At 48.0% G+C, this 17803-nt stretch overlaps 2 protein-coding genes across 2 annotated transcripts in view; one reads left to right on the top strand and one right to left on the bottom strand.

Moving 5' to 3' along the window:
* The window catches only part of tgfa (transforming growth factor, alpha), a gene marked incomplete at both ends in the record, with an annotated part of 69382 nt that extends 55835 nt beyond the window's left edge, over positions 1 to 13547 (bottom strand). The window contains 1 exon segment of the mRNA XM_084315648.1: positions 13458 to 13547. Within this exon segment, the coding sequence (XP_084171774.1) occupies positions 13458 to 13547 (90 nt within the window).
* A 1624-nt stretch (positions 13548 to 15171) lies between these two features.
* LOC311229571 (solute carrier family 2, facilitated glucose transporter member 11-like) overlaps positions 15172 to 17803 on the top strand; it is a gene marked incomplete at both ends in the record, with an annotated part of 52960 nt that continues 50328 nt past the window's right edge. The window contains 2 exons of the mRNA XM_084315647.1: positions 15172 to 15331; positions 15815 to 15981. Coding sequence (XP_084171773.1) covers positions 15172 to 15331; positions 15815 to 15981 — 327 coding nt within the window. The remainder of the gene's footprint in view (positions 15332 to 15814; positions 15982 to 17803) is intronic.

Raw genomic sequence — 17803 nt, 5'->3', positions numbered from 1 at the left:
GTGCAGAAATGGGATGTGACGTCAGAGGATACGATCCGGTCAGTGTTTCACAACACAGAATGGAACGTGTTCCGCGACACAGATAACATTAATGCCTACACGGAGACAGTGCTGGACTATGTTTGTACTAGGGTGAAAGAAACAATCCCCACTACCAAAATGAAAGTTTACCCAAATCAAAAACCCTGGGTAGACAAATCCGTCCGTGAAGCTCTGAGAGAGCGCACCAAAGCATACAACGACGGCCTAGAGGCAGGCAACATGAATGACCACAAGGTGGCGCGATACAACGTAAGGAGGACTGTGTCAGAGGCCAAACGACGCTACAGGGATAAAATTGAACTCCAGTTTGAACAAGCTGACTCTAGAGCTATGTGGCAGGGGCTCAAAACGATGACAGACTACAAAGGCGCCTCCCTCAAACTGAACAGTGACATCTCCTTAGCAAATGACCTCAATACCTTCTATGCGAGGTTTGATGCTGGTAATAACAACACCAGCTCACAAGCCTCGGCAATGGGGGGGGGGGGGGGTCGGCTGCTGATGGAGGCGCAGTGTTCAGGGTAACAGAGCATGAGGTGAGGCGGACCTTTAAAAAAGTGAATATCAGGAAGGCAGCAGGTCCAGACGGCATCCCCGGCCGCGTCCTAAAAGTCTGTGCCGACCAACTGGCCCCAGTATTCACTGACATATTTAACCTGTCCTTAGAACAGGCTGTCATCCCCACCTGCCTGAAGAAGTCCACTATTATCCCTGTACCCAAAAAATCCAAGCCTGCTTGCCTCAACGACTACCGCCCTGTAGCTCTCACCTCCATAGCCATGAAGTGCTTCGAGAAGCTAGTAAAGGGCTACATCTGCTCCTCCCTCCCCATCAACATGGACCCCCTGCAATTTGCATACCGCCCCAACAGGTCCACGGAGGACGCCATATCCCATGTGCTGCACACAGCAGCATCACACCTGGACAAGAGGCAGGGGAACTATGTGAGAATGCTATTCATCGACTACAGCTCGGCATTCAATACCATAGTCCCCTCCATACTCATAGCCAAGCTCAGGGACCTGGGCTTGGGCTATGACCTCTGCCAGTGGGTCTTGGACTTCCTGACTGGCAGACCCCAGGTGGTGAGAGCAGGCAACTGCACCTCCTCATCCATCACCCTCAACATAGGGGCCCCCCAGGGCTGTGTTCTGAGTCCCCTCCTCTACTCCCTGTACACACACGACTGTGTGGCTCAGCGGAGTAGCAATACAATCGTCAAATTTGCTGACGACACAGTGGTGGTGGGCCTGATCTCTGCCAACGACGAGAGGGCCTACCTGGAAGAGGTCAAGGTCCTGGCGGGATGGTGCCAGGAAAACAGCCTCTCCCTGAACGTCAGCAAAACAAAGGAGATGATTGTGGACTTCAGGAGGTCGGGGGTCAAGGACTACAGCCCCCTCAGCATCGACGGGGCACCGGTTGAGAGAGTCAACAGCTTCAAGTACCTCGGAGCCCACATATCCGAGGACTTGACATGGACCACACACATTAACAGTGTGGTGAAGAAGGCACGACAACGCCTCTACTTCCTCAGGCGCCTAAGGAAGTTCCAAGTCAGCCAGAAGATCCTTAAGAACTTCTACTCATGTACAATAGAGAGCATCTTGACCGGCAACATCACCTCCTGGTTTGGGAATAGCACTGCAAAAGACCAAAGCAGACTACAAAGAGTGACACGTTCAGCCGAACGCACAATTGGAGGGAGGCTCCCCACCCTCCAGAACATTTACTACAAGCGTTGCAAGGGGAAGGCTAAGAGAATTATTAAGGACTCGAGCCACCCGAACAACTGCCTCTTTGAACTGCTGCCGTCAGGCAAGCGATACAGGAGTCTCAAGGCGAGCACAGAAAGACTCAGAAGTAGCTTCTATCCCCAGGCCATCAGGCTGCTAAACGAACAATGAATGAACACTACACAACAACTACCACCAAACACACATAGCACACACATCCACACGCACACACTCACTTTAAACAAACACACTGTAGCACCCACTCCACACACTTTATAGCACACACCCACTTTAAACAAACACACTGTAGCACCCACTCCCCACACTTTATATTTATGGATGAAGGATTGCACTACAACTCGTACACCTTACTGTAAATTGTACCTAAAATTGTACCTCATCCCATTTCTGCTTTGCACTAGATAGTACTGTACATTAGTACACTGCATAGTATTGTGTATTGTATATTATATGGTAACTCAGAACATTGTACATATGTCTATACCGAACACTGTGACCTCATTTTCTTCTTCTAAATTCATGCTATATTATGTTATTATGTTATTTGATACTATCTTGTCTAGCACAGTCTCTGGAGCGTAACAGTAAGAAGCATTTTGTATGAAAGTATTCTGTACTTCTGTATGACAACTATTAAAGAACTTGAACTTGAACTTGAACTAACAGAAATAAAAACAACCCAGGCCTATGTTAAAGTGCAGCTTGGCTTAGAGGATAATGTCTTGTATGAACTACCAGTAATATAAATCATATTAACAACAAAAATGTGTTACGCCTTCATGTCAGATGATTTTCAAAAAGGAAAATGTACTCTGTCGTCTACTCTACGCCATCCTAGGTTGTCAAAGTGGGCAGGGGTGAGGTGGGTTCTAGACCCATGTTACTGACCAGACACTCTATATCAGTGATGTCTGTTTACTGCAGAGTGGCAGCGCTAACAGAAATAAAAACAACCCAGGCCTATGTTAAAGTGCAGCTTGGCTTAGAGGATAATGTCTTGTATGAACTACTCAATCAATCATGTACCTCGGCGCGGCTGAATAACAGTAGCAGTGATCGCCTGCTGCGTCCATCGCGTGTATATATGTGTGCTAATATGGCGCGTTAGCGTTAATATGTGATTAATATGAACCAAAGCGTGTTAATATGTGATTAATATGATCGCCTGCTGCGTCCATCGCGTGTATATATGTGTGCTAATATGGCGCGTTAGCGTTAATATGTGATTAATATGAACCAAAGCGTGTTAATATGTGATTAATATGAACCAAAGCGTCGAACCAAGCGGGGATCGCATGCGCGCGCGAGCACCTGGGCGAAGGAAAAGGAAATGCGCATTACCGTACTGGCGTATGGTGAAGCATGCGGAAGCGCTCTTGCACTCTTCCGCTGGGATTAAGCTACACGCGTCCCTGTCGCCTCCTTCAAGGCTCATCCACCACTGTCCTCATTAAAATGACCACAAGCCTAATATGTTTTGCCCTTATTCATATTTTCTTTTTTTCCCCTTTTGTCTCTAATGGGTGTTAAGTACTCAAAATAAATAAAATTACCACCCAGACTTACTATCACTTATGATTATAGGTCTGGACCCGCAGTCTTATCACACACGCACACACACACACACACACACACACACACACACACACACACACACACACACATACACACACACACACACACACACACACACACACACACACACACACACACACACACACACACACACACACACACACACACACACACACACACACACACACACACACACACACACACACACACACACAGCTCTCCCCCCTCTCTCTTACTCTGTCCCCCACAGATTCTGGACTAACCCCTCTGACACACAAAGTAAAGTGTCTGTGTGTCCACAGGCACAGACACACACTGCCACTTTACTTTACTGCCATTAATTAGTTTGTTTATAGTGTACATCATATTAGTTTACTGCCATATCCATCATCTCACTGCCACTTTACTGCCATTATTGTATTATTGTATTTTACTGCCATTATTTATTATTCATACTTACTATGTACCACTGCTGCTAAAAGTGTTGCACTAAGTTCTCGTTTACCTCTATTTACATTCACTCATACATTCACTTTTTTTAGCTACTGTCTACATTGTATATAGTCCTGTCAGGGCCGCCTCAAGGCCTCTGCATGCTACAGCAAATTCAAAGCAACTTCGACACAACATCGACAAAGCAACGGTGTTGCAGACACTCTACCTTTATGCTTCTGCAAAATCAACGCGCAGCCTATGTAACATTGTACCCCGTATGTAGCTAGGTTCCCTAGATAGATGACGCTTCCCTTCTCAACCAACCCATTGATAAAAGCAGAAAAATAAGCATGATTTTTACTTCCGGGAGGGGGGTTTCAAAATAAAAGAGCGAGTCTAAAAGCACCGTAAATACGTTTCTTTTTTACAATATCTAACGTTACACGAACCTAAACTAATCTAAAGTTAGTTTAGGTTCGTGTTAACGTTAGATAATGTACAAAATAAACGCATTTACGGTGCTTTTAGACTCGCTCTTTTATTTTGAAATTCCCAGACCGGAAGTATTATAGTGTCTGTTGCTAACAGCTTAACTTTTGTCAGCAGGTTCTTTGCTTTTTAACGTAACTTCATTCGTTTCCAATGGAGAGGAGAGAAAGACCGGCTCACATGCAGCTCAAACTACCTATTGGAATAAATTAATTGATTGATGTTTAACTTGTCCCTGTGTGTGTCCAGTCATTTCGACTAGCAAACGTTGTATTTAACGTTAAAGTTACCTCAGGATACCATTGTATTTAGTTGGTTAGCTATGTAGCTAATGTGGATAGCATTTTGTATAGCACCAATGCTAGCTGGCTGGCTACAGCTTTATTTACTAAATTATCGAGGCTTTTTTATCGTCAAGGTAAGAGAGGATTTGTCATGATCAACTGAAGGCGTATGCTATGGAACAATATGTGCTTGGGTTTTCAGAAAAAGGCCAGCTATGTGACGCTAATTATTTAGCATCAACGCTGGCTGGCTACAACAATGGCGGATGGTATTCTCTGCGAGACCTATATTATTCTATGACAGCCCCGCCCCCATTCGCTAACCAACCAATCACTGCTACGCAATATCAACACAACGGTTGTTTAGGTTAGATTTTGGAGACATGTACGCAGATTCCTCGCAACACAGTCTACAAGACCCTAAACAACAACCGCGCTGAAATCGCGCTGATGTTGTGTTGAAGTTGCTTTGAAGTTGCTGTAGCATGTAGAGGCCTTCAGGGGGTGTGCGAGCAGTGCGGTCGCACAGTGCCTCGCGGGAAGGGGGGCCTCGCAAAGAGAAAAAAAAAAAAAAATTTTTTTTTTTTTTTTTTTTTTTTTTTTTGCGAGGCCCCCCTTCCCGCGAGGCCCTTTTTCATCACAGACCTAAAATCTAGTTTTGCTTATATGCTTATATATTTCACATTAGACACGTTTGTAGAATGTGTCTGACTTGTTCCTGGGTCTGCAGTGACATACTCACTATTGGAGCTCTGGGGCTCTGCAGCAGACATACTATTGGTTTCAACGAAGGGAGTGGTTACTTACATCATGTGTAGTACGCCGGCGTGAGTCAGCTGCGTTTGACTATTTCGCGCGTGCAGCTTTTGACTATTATGCTTAGTTATGCCAGCCAAGACGAAGAGGTCGGTCATTATCAGTCGGTCGGTCACCAAGGAACGTTGACGAAAGGCCTCTCGCTGGCGGGACAAATGGCCGGAGCCTTGTCATGATGCAGTCGGGATATAGCCATGATGATGTCGGCTAGTAGCTAGCTTAGCTAAAGGCTAACTAGCGTTAGCTAACCTAGAGACAGCGCATGCAGCCAAGATGAAGAGGATGGTCGTTTGGCAGATGAACTTCGTCAACTCCACGCGGTTGTCTCCATCCTCTTGGACGTTTGGTGAGTTTTTAACCTATTCTATTAACTCTATTCTATTCCCGCCGTGGACATCTCTCTCTCTCTCTCTCTCTCTCTCTCTGGAGCTAAACTGGCCGACTAGCTGTTGTAGTACTACTAGTAGCTAACGGTGTGTGGCCTGGTGTCAGCACCTGTATGTAGCCGCATAGCTTGCTTCTGCGTTAGCTAATGGTTAGCGATAGCCTGGTTGAGCTAACTGTTAGCCAGTTAGCTGTTTAGCTACGACGTTAGCTGCCGGCTGCGCTCGGCTGGGAACGTTCGTTTGATGCTATCAGTTAGCCTTGAGTTAGCTGTTAGCTTGTGCTACGACCATTGACATTAGCCGTGAGAATAGCAGGGGGTTCTGGCACTCTGACTACGACATCATCTTTGACAGAAGATGTAGTCGGGCCTGCACCATGACAAGGCTCTGGCCATAGCTTATTTTTGTCCCGACAGCGAGAGGCCTTTCGTCAACGTGGAGACCTGTGTTGCGGCCTTTCGCCCTGCGTTCCTTGGTGCAGGTAAGATTAATGAAAATGTCATGACATTACCCCACTCTTCCTTCCTTCCCCTCCTGAATGTTTTGTTAATAACGATGTTTTTTTCCAGGCAAAACATATGTTACTTCACAACATTTGGAGATACGACATGTGCTGTGTGTGAATTCATTGTCTTGGTCGTTTGTGTAGCTTGGGTAGCGTTGGGCCGTTGGCCAAAGCTGTGTGTGGCCTGGTGTCAGTAGCCTACCTGGCTAGCCTTTAGCTGTCGGCCATTGGCTCCTTGCTGCTTTGTTTTCTCTGGTATAGACCCTCTTCTCTTTGGATTTAAGTGTTGATCTTTGTCCTTTTGGATCTATGTATATTCATGTTGCCTTTGTGAAGTTATCTTTTCCTTCTGTTTTGTTCTTTCATTAAAAGTTGAATATCCTTTAGGGGGTCATCTTTGCTTATCTCTCTCATACATGCTCTCTCTCTAACACACATGCTCTCTCTCTCTCTCTCTCTCTCTCTCTTTCTAACACACACAGTCTGCCTATGGCGGCCTTTCTCGATGGCTAGGCTGTGCTCGCTGAGTCTGTACCTAGTCAAGGATCTTCAGTCACAGTGCTCAGGTATTCTGCCACTGTGTACTCTCTGTTTAGGGCCAAATAGCATTTCAATTTCTTTCCAATGTGTCTCTCTCTCTGTACACTGTATATTGACTGTAGAACGGGAGCTCTCTCTCGCTCTCTCTCTTGCTATATGTTGACTGTATCATGCCCAGCCTCGGGCAGCGCTATTATTTACGAATATGTTGACTGTATAAAAATAAAAATAAAAATTATATATATATTTTTTTTTTTCTTCTTTTTTTATACCTTTTGGGGGGGGGGGGGGGGGGGCCTCGCGTTTAAATCTCGCACAGGGCCTCGCATTTCTCCCAGGCGGCCCTGAGTCCTGTATACTGTCCATATGTTACTTTATAGTGTACTATGTTACTTTGTTTATGTTTATATTAGATCTTGTTCTTTATATACACCGTGGGAAGGCGGGAATGCAATTTAATTTATCTGTATGTCTTGCACATTACGAGAGGTGACAATAAAGCTGACTTTGACTTTTGACTAACAAAAGTAACTCACCAAAACAACTCACACGTCCAGGGATTCACACTGGCACTGCAGTGATGAGAGCAGGAACAGTAATGGCACAATAATAAAGTACAGAATACAATTATCTTCCACCTGCACTGATTTGTGGGGGGGGGTTACCGATTACATGAACGACTACTCGCATCTTATTTATTGTTATCATTAGTTTTCAATCTAAACCCTTTGGGATTGCTTTCCCCTTTTCAAACTTGGACCAAGCGCTATTCTCTCGTGCTGAGCAGCGGAGATACTGTAACAGCAGCGTGTGGAACTGATCTGATCCGTAGCGCGCGTGTATCCCTTGCCTGGGTTCGTTGCGCCAGGCTCGAACGGATCCTCCGCGCGCAACAGCGTTAGGACTTGTTGTCATGTCGCCTGGATGTCCAGGATGCGGTGTCACTCGCGGTCAGATACTAGTAACGTTACCGCGACGCATAGAGGTTCTTCACATTGGCTGGGGGGGGGGGGGGGGGGGGGGGGCGTTAGCGCGGATGACAACTAATCATGCGGGACATGGTCTCAATTTGCATGACGCGTGAAAAGAGACAGAAATGCTGTGCAATCACGTGCAATGCGTGACGTCTGGTCACGCGGCCCGCCTGATCTCAAACCTACCAAAGTCAGCCCATGTCACCCCACTTCTTAGAGACCTGCACTGGCTCCCCATCGCCGCACGAATCCGCTTCAAGGCCCTCGACCTGGCATATCGTGCGGCGAAGGGAATGGCTCCTGCCTACCTCCGGTCAATGGTCTCTAACTACACACCCTCAAGACCGCTATGCTCTGTATCCTCTGGCCGCCTCAGACCCATTCCTATCCGAGCTCCGGGAGGGTCATCAAAGAAAAGCCGCCTATTCTCGGACGGTCCTTGCCCACAATGGTGGAACAAACTTCCCACCACAATTAGGACAGCCGAAACCTGACCAATCTTTTGCCGTCGACTGAAGACACACTTCTTCAATCAATATCTGAAATGAAAAGAATTGTTATAATAAATAAATAAATAAATAACCTTCTTACTGTCTTGCACTCTTCGTAATATACTAACATACACTCAACTCAACACTATAGCACTCAAGTCTGAACACTTTGATGAACATTGTTACTCAGCTGATAGAGTTGTACCCAGGGGTGCAGTGCTGGGCACACGCGGTCAAACGACGTTTGGGCTTTGAAGTGCGCGCATCCTATTATTATGCAAAGTCTAGGTGATAAGTGCCTATAGACTTTGCATAATAATAGGATACCTGTGAGGTTTGGTCCGTTCCCCGCCACACGCTCCGTTCCTTTAAGGTGCCGTGTTGATTGGTGCATTCCCCGCCACACGCTTTTGGAGCAAGTATCGATCTCATCACGCAGCTGTCACAGTTTGTAATTAGCGCCCCTGAAGGCTTTATATACACAGACCTTCTTGCTATCGTTGTCGGGTCGTTCTGGAATACAACTGCTTTGCCTGCTTTTTTCCCGTTGCTGTTTCCTGGTCTATATTCTCTCCAGGACCTTTCTGTGGAGAACTGTTTGGAGCTGCGCCTTGTTACCCGTTACGCGTTGCACTTGGGTGAGTGGAATCAAACCCCTCTGGATAATTTGGATTGTGTGTTATTGAAGAGACACAGAAGATATCCTTTTGTTTGCTCTGGATAAGTTCTGATTGTGTGTTATTGAAGAAACACTGAAGAGATCATTTTGTTTGCTCTGGATAATTCTGATTGTGTGTTATTGAAGAAGCACTGAAGATATATTTTTGTTTGCACTGGACTCAGCCGGATTGTGTGTTATAGAAGAAGCACTGAAGACATCTTTTGTTTGCACTGACTCTGCTAATTGTGTGTTGGGGAAAACACTGATACCTGTCTCTTTCTCCGTTTCCCACCTCGAGGAAGAGCTGGGAGTATCTGCAGAGCCGCTACAACATCATATGCCAAATTCCCACCACTGTCGCCAGGAGGATTCTGCAGAGCGGCTGATGACTCTGCCGGAGGCAGTCTCCCCGTTTGTTTGATTACTGTACCTATTCCATCTTTTGACTCTGTAAATAAATACGCCCTAGCATTTGGCTAACTCTGAACTTCCTGTCTGTGCCGTTGCGTTTGAGGTCGGTTACAAACCATAACAATACCGTTTGGCCTTCGCCCATATTACGACTGCACCCCTGGTTGTACCCTTCCTACTGACTTGTCATACAAAACTTGTAAGTTGCTTTGGATAAAAGCATCAGCTAAATGACTAAATGTAATGTAATGTAATGTAATGAATGACACAACCTTCCACCTAGCCACACTGGCTCTCATTTAAAGGGGCTGCTAAATTAGGAAATAGACAAATGTCACCTCACCTACGAACAGGTCGAAAAGTACCTTGCGGGAAAAAAAAGCTAATCTACGAATTCCAATCTGGCTTCAGAACATCCCACTCCACTGACACATGCCTTCTCTATTTGAACGACCACATCAAACAAGAGGTGGACGCGGGCAAATACTGCAGCATGGTCATGCTGGACCTACAAAAGGCTTTCGACACTGTCAATCACTCCATTCTGATTGACAAGCTAAAAGCAATTGGTTTTTGACAGTTCATCAGTGAGCTGGATGCAATCCTACCTGGAAGGGAGAGAACAGGTGGTGGAGGTAAACAGTACACTATCCCCCCCGCTCCCAGTGAGCTGTGGTGTTCCATAAGGAAGCATACTAGGACCGTTACTGTTCCTAATTTATGCAAATGACATGTCATCAGCTTGTGACTGCAACTTGTTCGCGGATGACTCAGCCCTGCTGGTCTCTGACAGGGACAAGTTGCAGGTTGAAAAGCCCTCAGCTCTGAACTTGGCAGAATCTGCACCTGGCTCGCTGATAACAAACTAGCATTACACCTGGGGAAAACAGAGTCCATTCTCTTTGGATCAAATAACAAACTCAGCAAGGCCAACGGCTTCTCTGTTACAGTGGGTGACAATATTGTCACAAGGAAAGATGAAATTACCTACCTGGGTTCCATTCTAGAGGCAAATCTTTCCTGTGACAAAATGGCAACCAATGTAATCAAAAAAGTCAACCAACGAACAAGATTCTTGTACCAGATCTCCTCTCTGGTAAACAAGAATACCCTGAAGACTCTAACAGGAGCACTCATTCAACGGTACTACGACTATGCTTGCACCTCATGGTACAAAAGCACCTCAAAAGCCCTAAAAACAAGACTACAAACATCACAAAACAAACTGGTCAGACTACTGCTTGACCTTACTCCTAAAACCCACCTCACCCCTGCCCATTTTGACAACCTATGGATGGCTTAGAGTAGACGACAGAGTACAGCAACTTGCTATGGGCCTGGTCTACAAGATACACTACACGACTAGGGCGGCTATGTGGCGTAGTGGGCAAGGCGCTCGCCACGAATGACGGAGACGCTGGGCTTGCCTGTTCGAGCCCAGCGCTCCACATTGCTTTCAGTTTAGCTGGTCGTTCATACGAATACACATTGGCCGTATTAGGGGGTGGGAAACTGATGGGTGGGGATCGGGCATTGTGGACAGCGACTCCTACAGGTCGGTTGGTGCGCCTGCGCAGTAGAATCAGGGAGTGTCGGGGGCAGCGTGAGCCTCCCACTCCTCGCCACTGAGAGATCGAGCTGCGCAGGTGAAAAGATGCGACTGCTGTTACCTCAAGTACTGGAGGGGACTTGTGCTATGTATGACTTAGTCCACATTGCAGCCGGCTTGTGGGAGGCAAGAAACAGCGTTCGTGACAGGGGAGGGTTGAATTGGATGATACGAAATTGGGATGGGAGAAAATATAGAAAATGGGAGAAAAAGTGGATAAAAAAAAAAAAGATACACTACACGACTAAGGTACCCATGTACATGTCGAAATACTTCCCAAAGGTCAGTGAATTCCACTACCACAACACCAGAGCAGACCAGGCTGCAGAAACAAATTAGTGGGGGGGCATAAAATGTTCTCGGGGGGGCACAATGGTTTTTCAACACAGGTTCCCTTTTATACGGTTCAGCTGGGACAGCGGCGCTGTGGCTTGCTTGGCGCTGCCCACGGTGCTGAACTAAACAGCAGAGAGGCAATTGAAAATTCTAATTTCTCTCTATCTTAAGAACTTTCACTTATACAAAAACAGACTGAACTGATATATATATAACAGACCTGCTGGGGCAGCGGACTGAGAGCAGGGGACACAAACAGGCTGGATAAGATGGTCAAGAAGGCCAGTAGCGTGGTTGGGGTGGAGCTGGACTCTAGCGAGGGTGGCGGAGAGGAGGAACCTTGCTAAGCTCCAGGCCATCAGGGAAAACCCCTCCCACCCACTATACACATACTTGGCTGACAGGATGAGCATGTTATAGGCTCACACTACCTAAATGCAGCACTGAACGGTACAGGAAGTCCTTCATTCCGACAGCCATCAGACTATACAATGCATCACTGTGCCTCACTGCATCACTGAGCACAGAGTGACAATTACCATCTTCCTACACCTACTGTAGACTTCAGTATATTTTACTGTATTTATTTACTGTATCTTTTATTCTATTTTTATTCTATTTAATTTTATTCTATTCTTAGGCCATTTGTTTTGTTATTCTTATTTGTGACTTGTTCTGTCTAAATGTTTAATGTTGAGTGATTTGCAGTGTCAAATTTCCCTCAGGATAATACATTTCTATTCTATTCTATTCTATATCTTTGAAAAGTCTCCATTTATTCAACACTTCTGAATTCACTGACAAACTGAACTGAACTGACAAAAATAAGGTGCATAAAAAAGCAAACAAAATTCCTCCACAGGCTACTCACCATCATAAAAGGCAAGCAGTGTTTGGGGACAGAGTGAAATCTTCTTAAAACACTGCCCCTCCACTCATTCCTGAACTTTTTGTTAAGTCCTTCTCAAATGCCAACTGAATTAAATTGGCCTTAGTTGCGTCGATGAAGCATACTAAGGCGATGTTCTGTAAAGACGTTCTTGAGGGTAGAAAACGAATTCTCACAGAGTGCCGTGCTAGCTTCAGTAGTGTTGTTGTTGACATCAGTGCCCACTAGGGCTGTCCCCGACTAAGGATTTGGATAGTTTACTTTGATTAAAAAAAAAAAAAAAAAATTACCAGGGTGGGCACAGCTGACTCAGTGGGCGGGCCCGGCCCCCTATGCCCGCCCATGGCGCCGGGGACTGCACCAGAGGAGTTCCACAAATCATGTTCAACCCAGATTCGGCTCAACAAGGGACTAAACACGTTTCGCAAATATGCCACACAATGTGGAACGCCCTACCCACAGCCGTAAAATAATGTGAATCCCTACCCACATTCAAAACCGCTCTCAAAGAGCACCTACGGCAATTCGAAACTGGCCCCGGTAATGTCCAAACCACCCCACCCACCCAACCCCCTCCAATGTACAGTTTCGTCCCCCTGGAATGTATAAATGTATATATTTTCTTATAGGATCTCAGTACTGTATATTTGTATATCTTGTATGTCATAAATGTCTGGATGTAACAGTACTGTATATATCTGTATGTCGTGTATGTCATAAATGTCATGATGAATTGAAAACGGGGACCCTGATGTAAACAAGACGAAAGTCTTTCTCTGGTCTGCATCCCCTTAACAATTGTGTGCATTGAGCCGTACTGTATATGTACCCATTCTGCAATCTGTTAATAAAGTTTTCAATCAATCAATCAAACCTGTCTCACACGGCTTGGTGTGAGCAGTATTCCTCCATCGGCTGGTGACTGTCTCTGGGGTATTTTGTTCTACGTTTGATGCAACCGCAGGCCACACTAGACACTTTTTCTTATTCACTGGTACCGATATACTGTAACCAGTGCCACTTAGTTATAGGCATACAAATATCTGCTTTTCACAATTTATTCTCCCACACTCCTTCTATGAATCATTTCCTCTTTTGTGTCATGCTTCACTGTGCACATCCACATAATGTCTCTGTTTTGTGGTAAGGAGATGTTGTTAAGACTCAAGTCACTCCTTACATCATCAACTAACTGTGGTGCATATGTGAGAAATCTACATGTGAAAAAGTGACAGTCCTCTGTCGGTTCCGGCCACATCTGGTCATTGTAGTAGTAGTAGTAGTAGTGGTAGTAGTAGTAGTAGTATGAGTAGTAGTAATAGTAGTAGTAGTAGTAGTAGTAGTAGTAGTAGTAGTAGTACATTTACATTATTACATTTAGTCATTTAGCTGACGCCTTTTATCCAAAGCGACTTACAAGTTCTGTACGACAAGCCATCAGGAAGGGCACAACTCTATCAGCTGAGTAACAATGTTCATCAAAGTGTTGAGTGCTACAGTGTAGGTTAGTTTATTAGGACAAGTGCATGACAGTATGGTTAGTTAGGGTTAGATAATTTTTTTTTTTTCTTTTTTTTTTTTATTCAGATAATGGTTGAAGAAGTGCGTCTTTAGTCGACGGCGAAAGATTGGACGTGTTTCGGCTGTCCTAACTGGGGTGGGTAGTTCATTCCACCATTGTGGGGCAAGGACTGAGAATAGGCGACTTCTCTTTGATGACCCTCCCGGAGCTTGGATAGGAGTAGGTCTGAGGCGGCCAGAAGATGCAGAGCGTAGGGGTCTTGAGGGTGTGTAGTTAGAGACCATTGACCGGAGGTAGGCGGGAGCAGTTCCCTTTGCCGCACGGTATGCTAGGTCGAGGGCCTTGAAGCGGATTCGTGCAGCAATGGGGAGCCAGTGCAGTTCCCTAAGAAGTGGGGTGACATGGGCCGACTTCGGTAGGTTTGAGATCAGGCGGGCCGCTGCGTTCTGAATGAGTTGAAGAGGCTTAGTGGCAGTGGCCGGGAGGCCAGCGAGCAGTGCGTTGCAGTAGTCGAGGCGGGAGATGACTGTTGATTGGACGAGGAGTTGGGTGGCTTCTTTTGTCAGGAAGGGGCGGATCCTTCTGACGTTGCTCAGGAGGAATCGGCAGGTTCTGGTTGTCGCTGCGATGTGAGCAGAGAAGTTCAACTGGTCGTCGAGGACAACACCAAGGTTCTTGGCAGTCGGGGACGCGGTCACAGCTGCATTCTCGACTGTGATGGAAAGGTCGGTCAGGGGGGAGGATTTGGCCGGCAGGTGGAGCAATTCTGTTTTGCTTAGGTTCAGTTTGAGGTGGTTGGTCGTCATCCAGGCAGAGATGTCGGACAGACAGGCCGAGATCCGCTCAGAGATGTGGATATCTGAGGGAGGGAAGGAGAGGAAGAGTTGAGTATCGTCGGCATAACAGTGGTAGGAGAAGCCATGAGACGTGATAATGTTACCCAGTGATTTAGTGTAGAGGGAGAAGAGAAGGGGTCCTAAAACCGAGCCCTGGGGGACACCCGTCCGCAGGGGGCGGGTGGCCGACAGGGTCCCTCTCCATGACACTTGGTAGGAGCGGTCATTTAGGTATGATGACAACCATGTCAGCGCAGAGCCAGCCACTCCCGGAAACAAGATGGCGCCGCCCACGGCTGCCTTGGCGCTACAGTGTGCTGCGTTTTGTTTGTTCAGTGTTGTATCTGTGTCCTGTCTAACGTCAAACACCAAAGAAGAACTTCTGCACATCGGGTGTTCAAACCCATCGGACACTTTCCCAACACTACTCACCCGTTCCACGGATTTATTGGATATACTGGTCAGGGGGACTGCGTTCTTCGCCAGTGCTGTGCGCTGGATCAGACGGCAACGGGGAAGGAGAGGTGGCTGTCTGGTTCGCCTCCGGCGACGGGGCTCGCGGCCACCACTTCCCGGTATATTCCTCGGAAACGTGAACTCTTTACCAAATAAAATGGACGAACTCCGGTGGCTGGTTGCAGGAAACAAGGACTTCCACTCCACAGCTGTCTTTGCGTTCGTGGAGACCCATCTGAAGCCATCAGTCCCAGACGGGGCTGTACAGCTTGAGGGCTTTTCTGCGTTTCGTGCCGACAGGGACTTCGAGGCGGCGGGTAAGTCGCGTGGAGGGGGTCTTATGTTTTTTATTAACAATCGCTGGTGTTCCGATGTGACAGTGATTCACCAACACTGTTCCTCTGCTATTGAATCCCTCTTCATCCGCTGTCGTCCATTCTATTCCCCCCGTGAGTTCAACTCTTACATCCTCGTCTGTGTTTACATTCCTCCTGACGCTGACGTCACCGCAGCGGTAGACACACTAGCCGAACAGCTGACGAATGTTGAACGCAACCACCCGGACAGTTTTGTTGTTGTATTGGGGGATTTTAACCAGGCTCATCTGAGCCGGTCTCTCCCTAAATACAGGCAGCAAGTCACTTGCCCAACTCGGGGAGTGAACACTCTGGATCACTGCTACTGTACTATTCGGCAGGCCTACCATTCTGTCCCCCGTGCTGCACTGGGCAACAGTGATCATCATCTCATCCACCTGATCCCTCGCTACAGGCAGAGATTAAAACAATCAAAACCTGTAGTGCAGAGCTTCAGAGTGTGGTCCAGTGAGGCATGCGAATGTCTCCGCGCCTGGCTGGAGAGGGCAGGCTGTGACCAGGACTTTGTTGAGTGGGCGGGGCCTGAGGCTGGTAACAACTTGGATGACTACACTGACACTGTGACATCCTTCATCAGCCTCGGCGAGGAGGTGTGTGTCCCCCTCCGCACTAGGAAGATCTACAACAACAACAAACCCTGGTTTTCAGCCCAACTCAGGCGGCTGAGGTCGGAGAAGGAGGTGGCCAGGCTCAGTGGTGATGCTCATCGGTTCAGGCAGGCCAAGTACAAGTTCGCCAAAGAGGTGAGGGAGGCGAAACTTCGCTTCTCAGAGAAACTGCGGCAGCAGCTCTCTGAGGGGAATTCCTCCTCCGTTTGGAAAGGCCTCAAGACCATTACAAACTACAAGCCGAAGTCACCACAGGCGCCTGATAACCTCCCCCTGGCGAACGAGCTAAACACATTTTACTGTAGGTTTGAGAAAGAGGTTCCCCCCCGCCCTCTTCCTTCACCCACTCGGTCACAACCTCCATCCCCCCACCCCAGTGGGCCCCCCCCCCCCCCCCCCCACACATCCCCCCCCCCCCCCCTCTCTCTGTCAGTGTGAGAGAGGTGAAACGGCTGTTTTCCAGTCAGAATCCCCGGAAGGCGGCCGGCCCGGACTCTGTCTCCCCTCTGCCCTGAAGCACTGCGCTGACCAGCTCGCACCGGTGTTTACCACCATTTTTAATGCATCGCTGGAGCTGTGTCACGTCCCAGCATGCTTCAAGGCCTCAACCATCATCCCCGTCCCCAAGAAGGCCAAGGTCACGGGCCTTAATGACTACAGACCTGTCGCCCTGACCTCTGTGGTCATGAAGGTCCTGGAGCGCTTTGTCCTGGCCCACCTGAAGCTCATCACAGATCCTGTGCTGGACCCGCTGCAGTTCGCGTACAGAGCCAACAGATCCACAGAGGATGCTGTGAACATGGCTCTGCACTACACGCTGGAACATCTGGACTACGCGGGCAACTATGTCAGGATCTTGTATGTGGACTTCAGCTCGGCCTTCAACACCATCCTTCCACCCATCCTGGAGCACCAGCTATCCCTGCTGCAGGTGCCGGCCTCCACTCGCAGGTGGATTACCGACTTCCTGTCCAACAGGTCTCAGCGGGTGAGGCTGGGGAAGAGCATTTCCAGCTCTAGGTCCACCAGCACCGGTTCCCCGCAGGGCTGCGTTCTTTCCCCACTACTGTTCTCCCTGTACACCAACAGCTGTGCCTCTCTACACCCCTCGGTCAAACTCCTGAAATTCGCTGACGACACCACCCTGGTGGGTCTCATCTCCAGGGGGGATGAGTCGGCCTACAGGAGGGAGATCGAGAGGCTGCAGAGCTGGTGCAGCTGCAACAACCTGGAGCTCAACGCTCAAAAGACAGTGGAGATGGTAGTGGATTTCAGGAAGAAAGCAGCCCTGCCCCCTCCCATCATACTGGGAGGCACTCAGGTGACCTCCGTGGAGTCATGCCAATTCCTCGGCATGACCATCTCCCGGGATTTGAAGTGGGAGCTTAACATCACGGGCCTGCTCAAGAAGGCCCAGGGGAGGATGTTCTTCCTCCGGCAGTTGAAGAAGTATAAACTGCCGAGGACCATGATGGCCCAATTCTACACGGCCATCATTGAGTCCATCCTCACCCACTCCATCATCTCCTGGTTCCCTGCTGCAGCGGCAAAAGATCTTGCCAAGCTGCAGCGGGTGATTCGCTCCGCGGAGAGGGTGATCGGCTGTCCCCTGCCCTCCCTCAGGTCCCTGCACGACTCCAGGGCGCTGAAGAGGGCGAGAAAGATCATGGCCGACCCATCCCACCCCGGTCACAGCCTCTTCACCCTGCTCCCCTCTGGGAGAAGGCTGAGGATCCCAAAGGCTGTGAAAGCTCGACACAGACTGAGCTTCTTCCCCTCAGCCGCCAGGCTGATCAATGCCTCA

Source organism: Notolepis coatsorum (assembly GCF_963971535.1).
Source record: "Notolepis coatsorum genome assembly, chromosome: 6".
Taxonomy (NCBI): Eukaryota; Metazoa; Chordata; class Actinopteri; order Aulopiformes; family Paralepididae; genus Notolepis; species Notolepis coatsorum.
The sequence above is the reverse complement of the archived record's forward strand: the minus strand, read 5'-3'. Positions and strand labels throughout refer to the sequence as shown.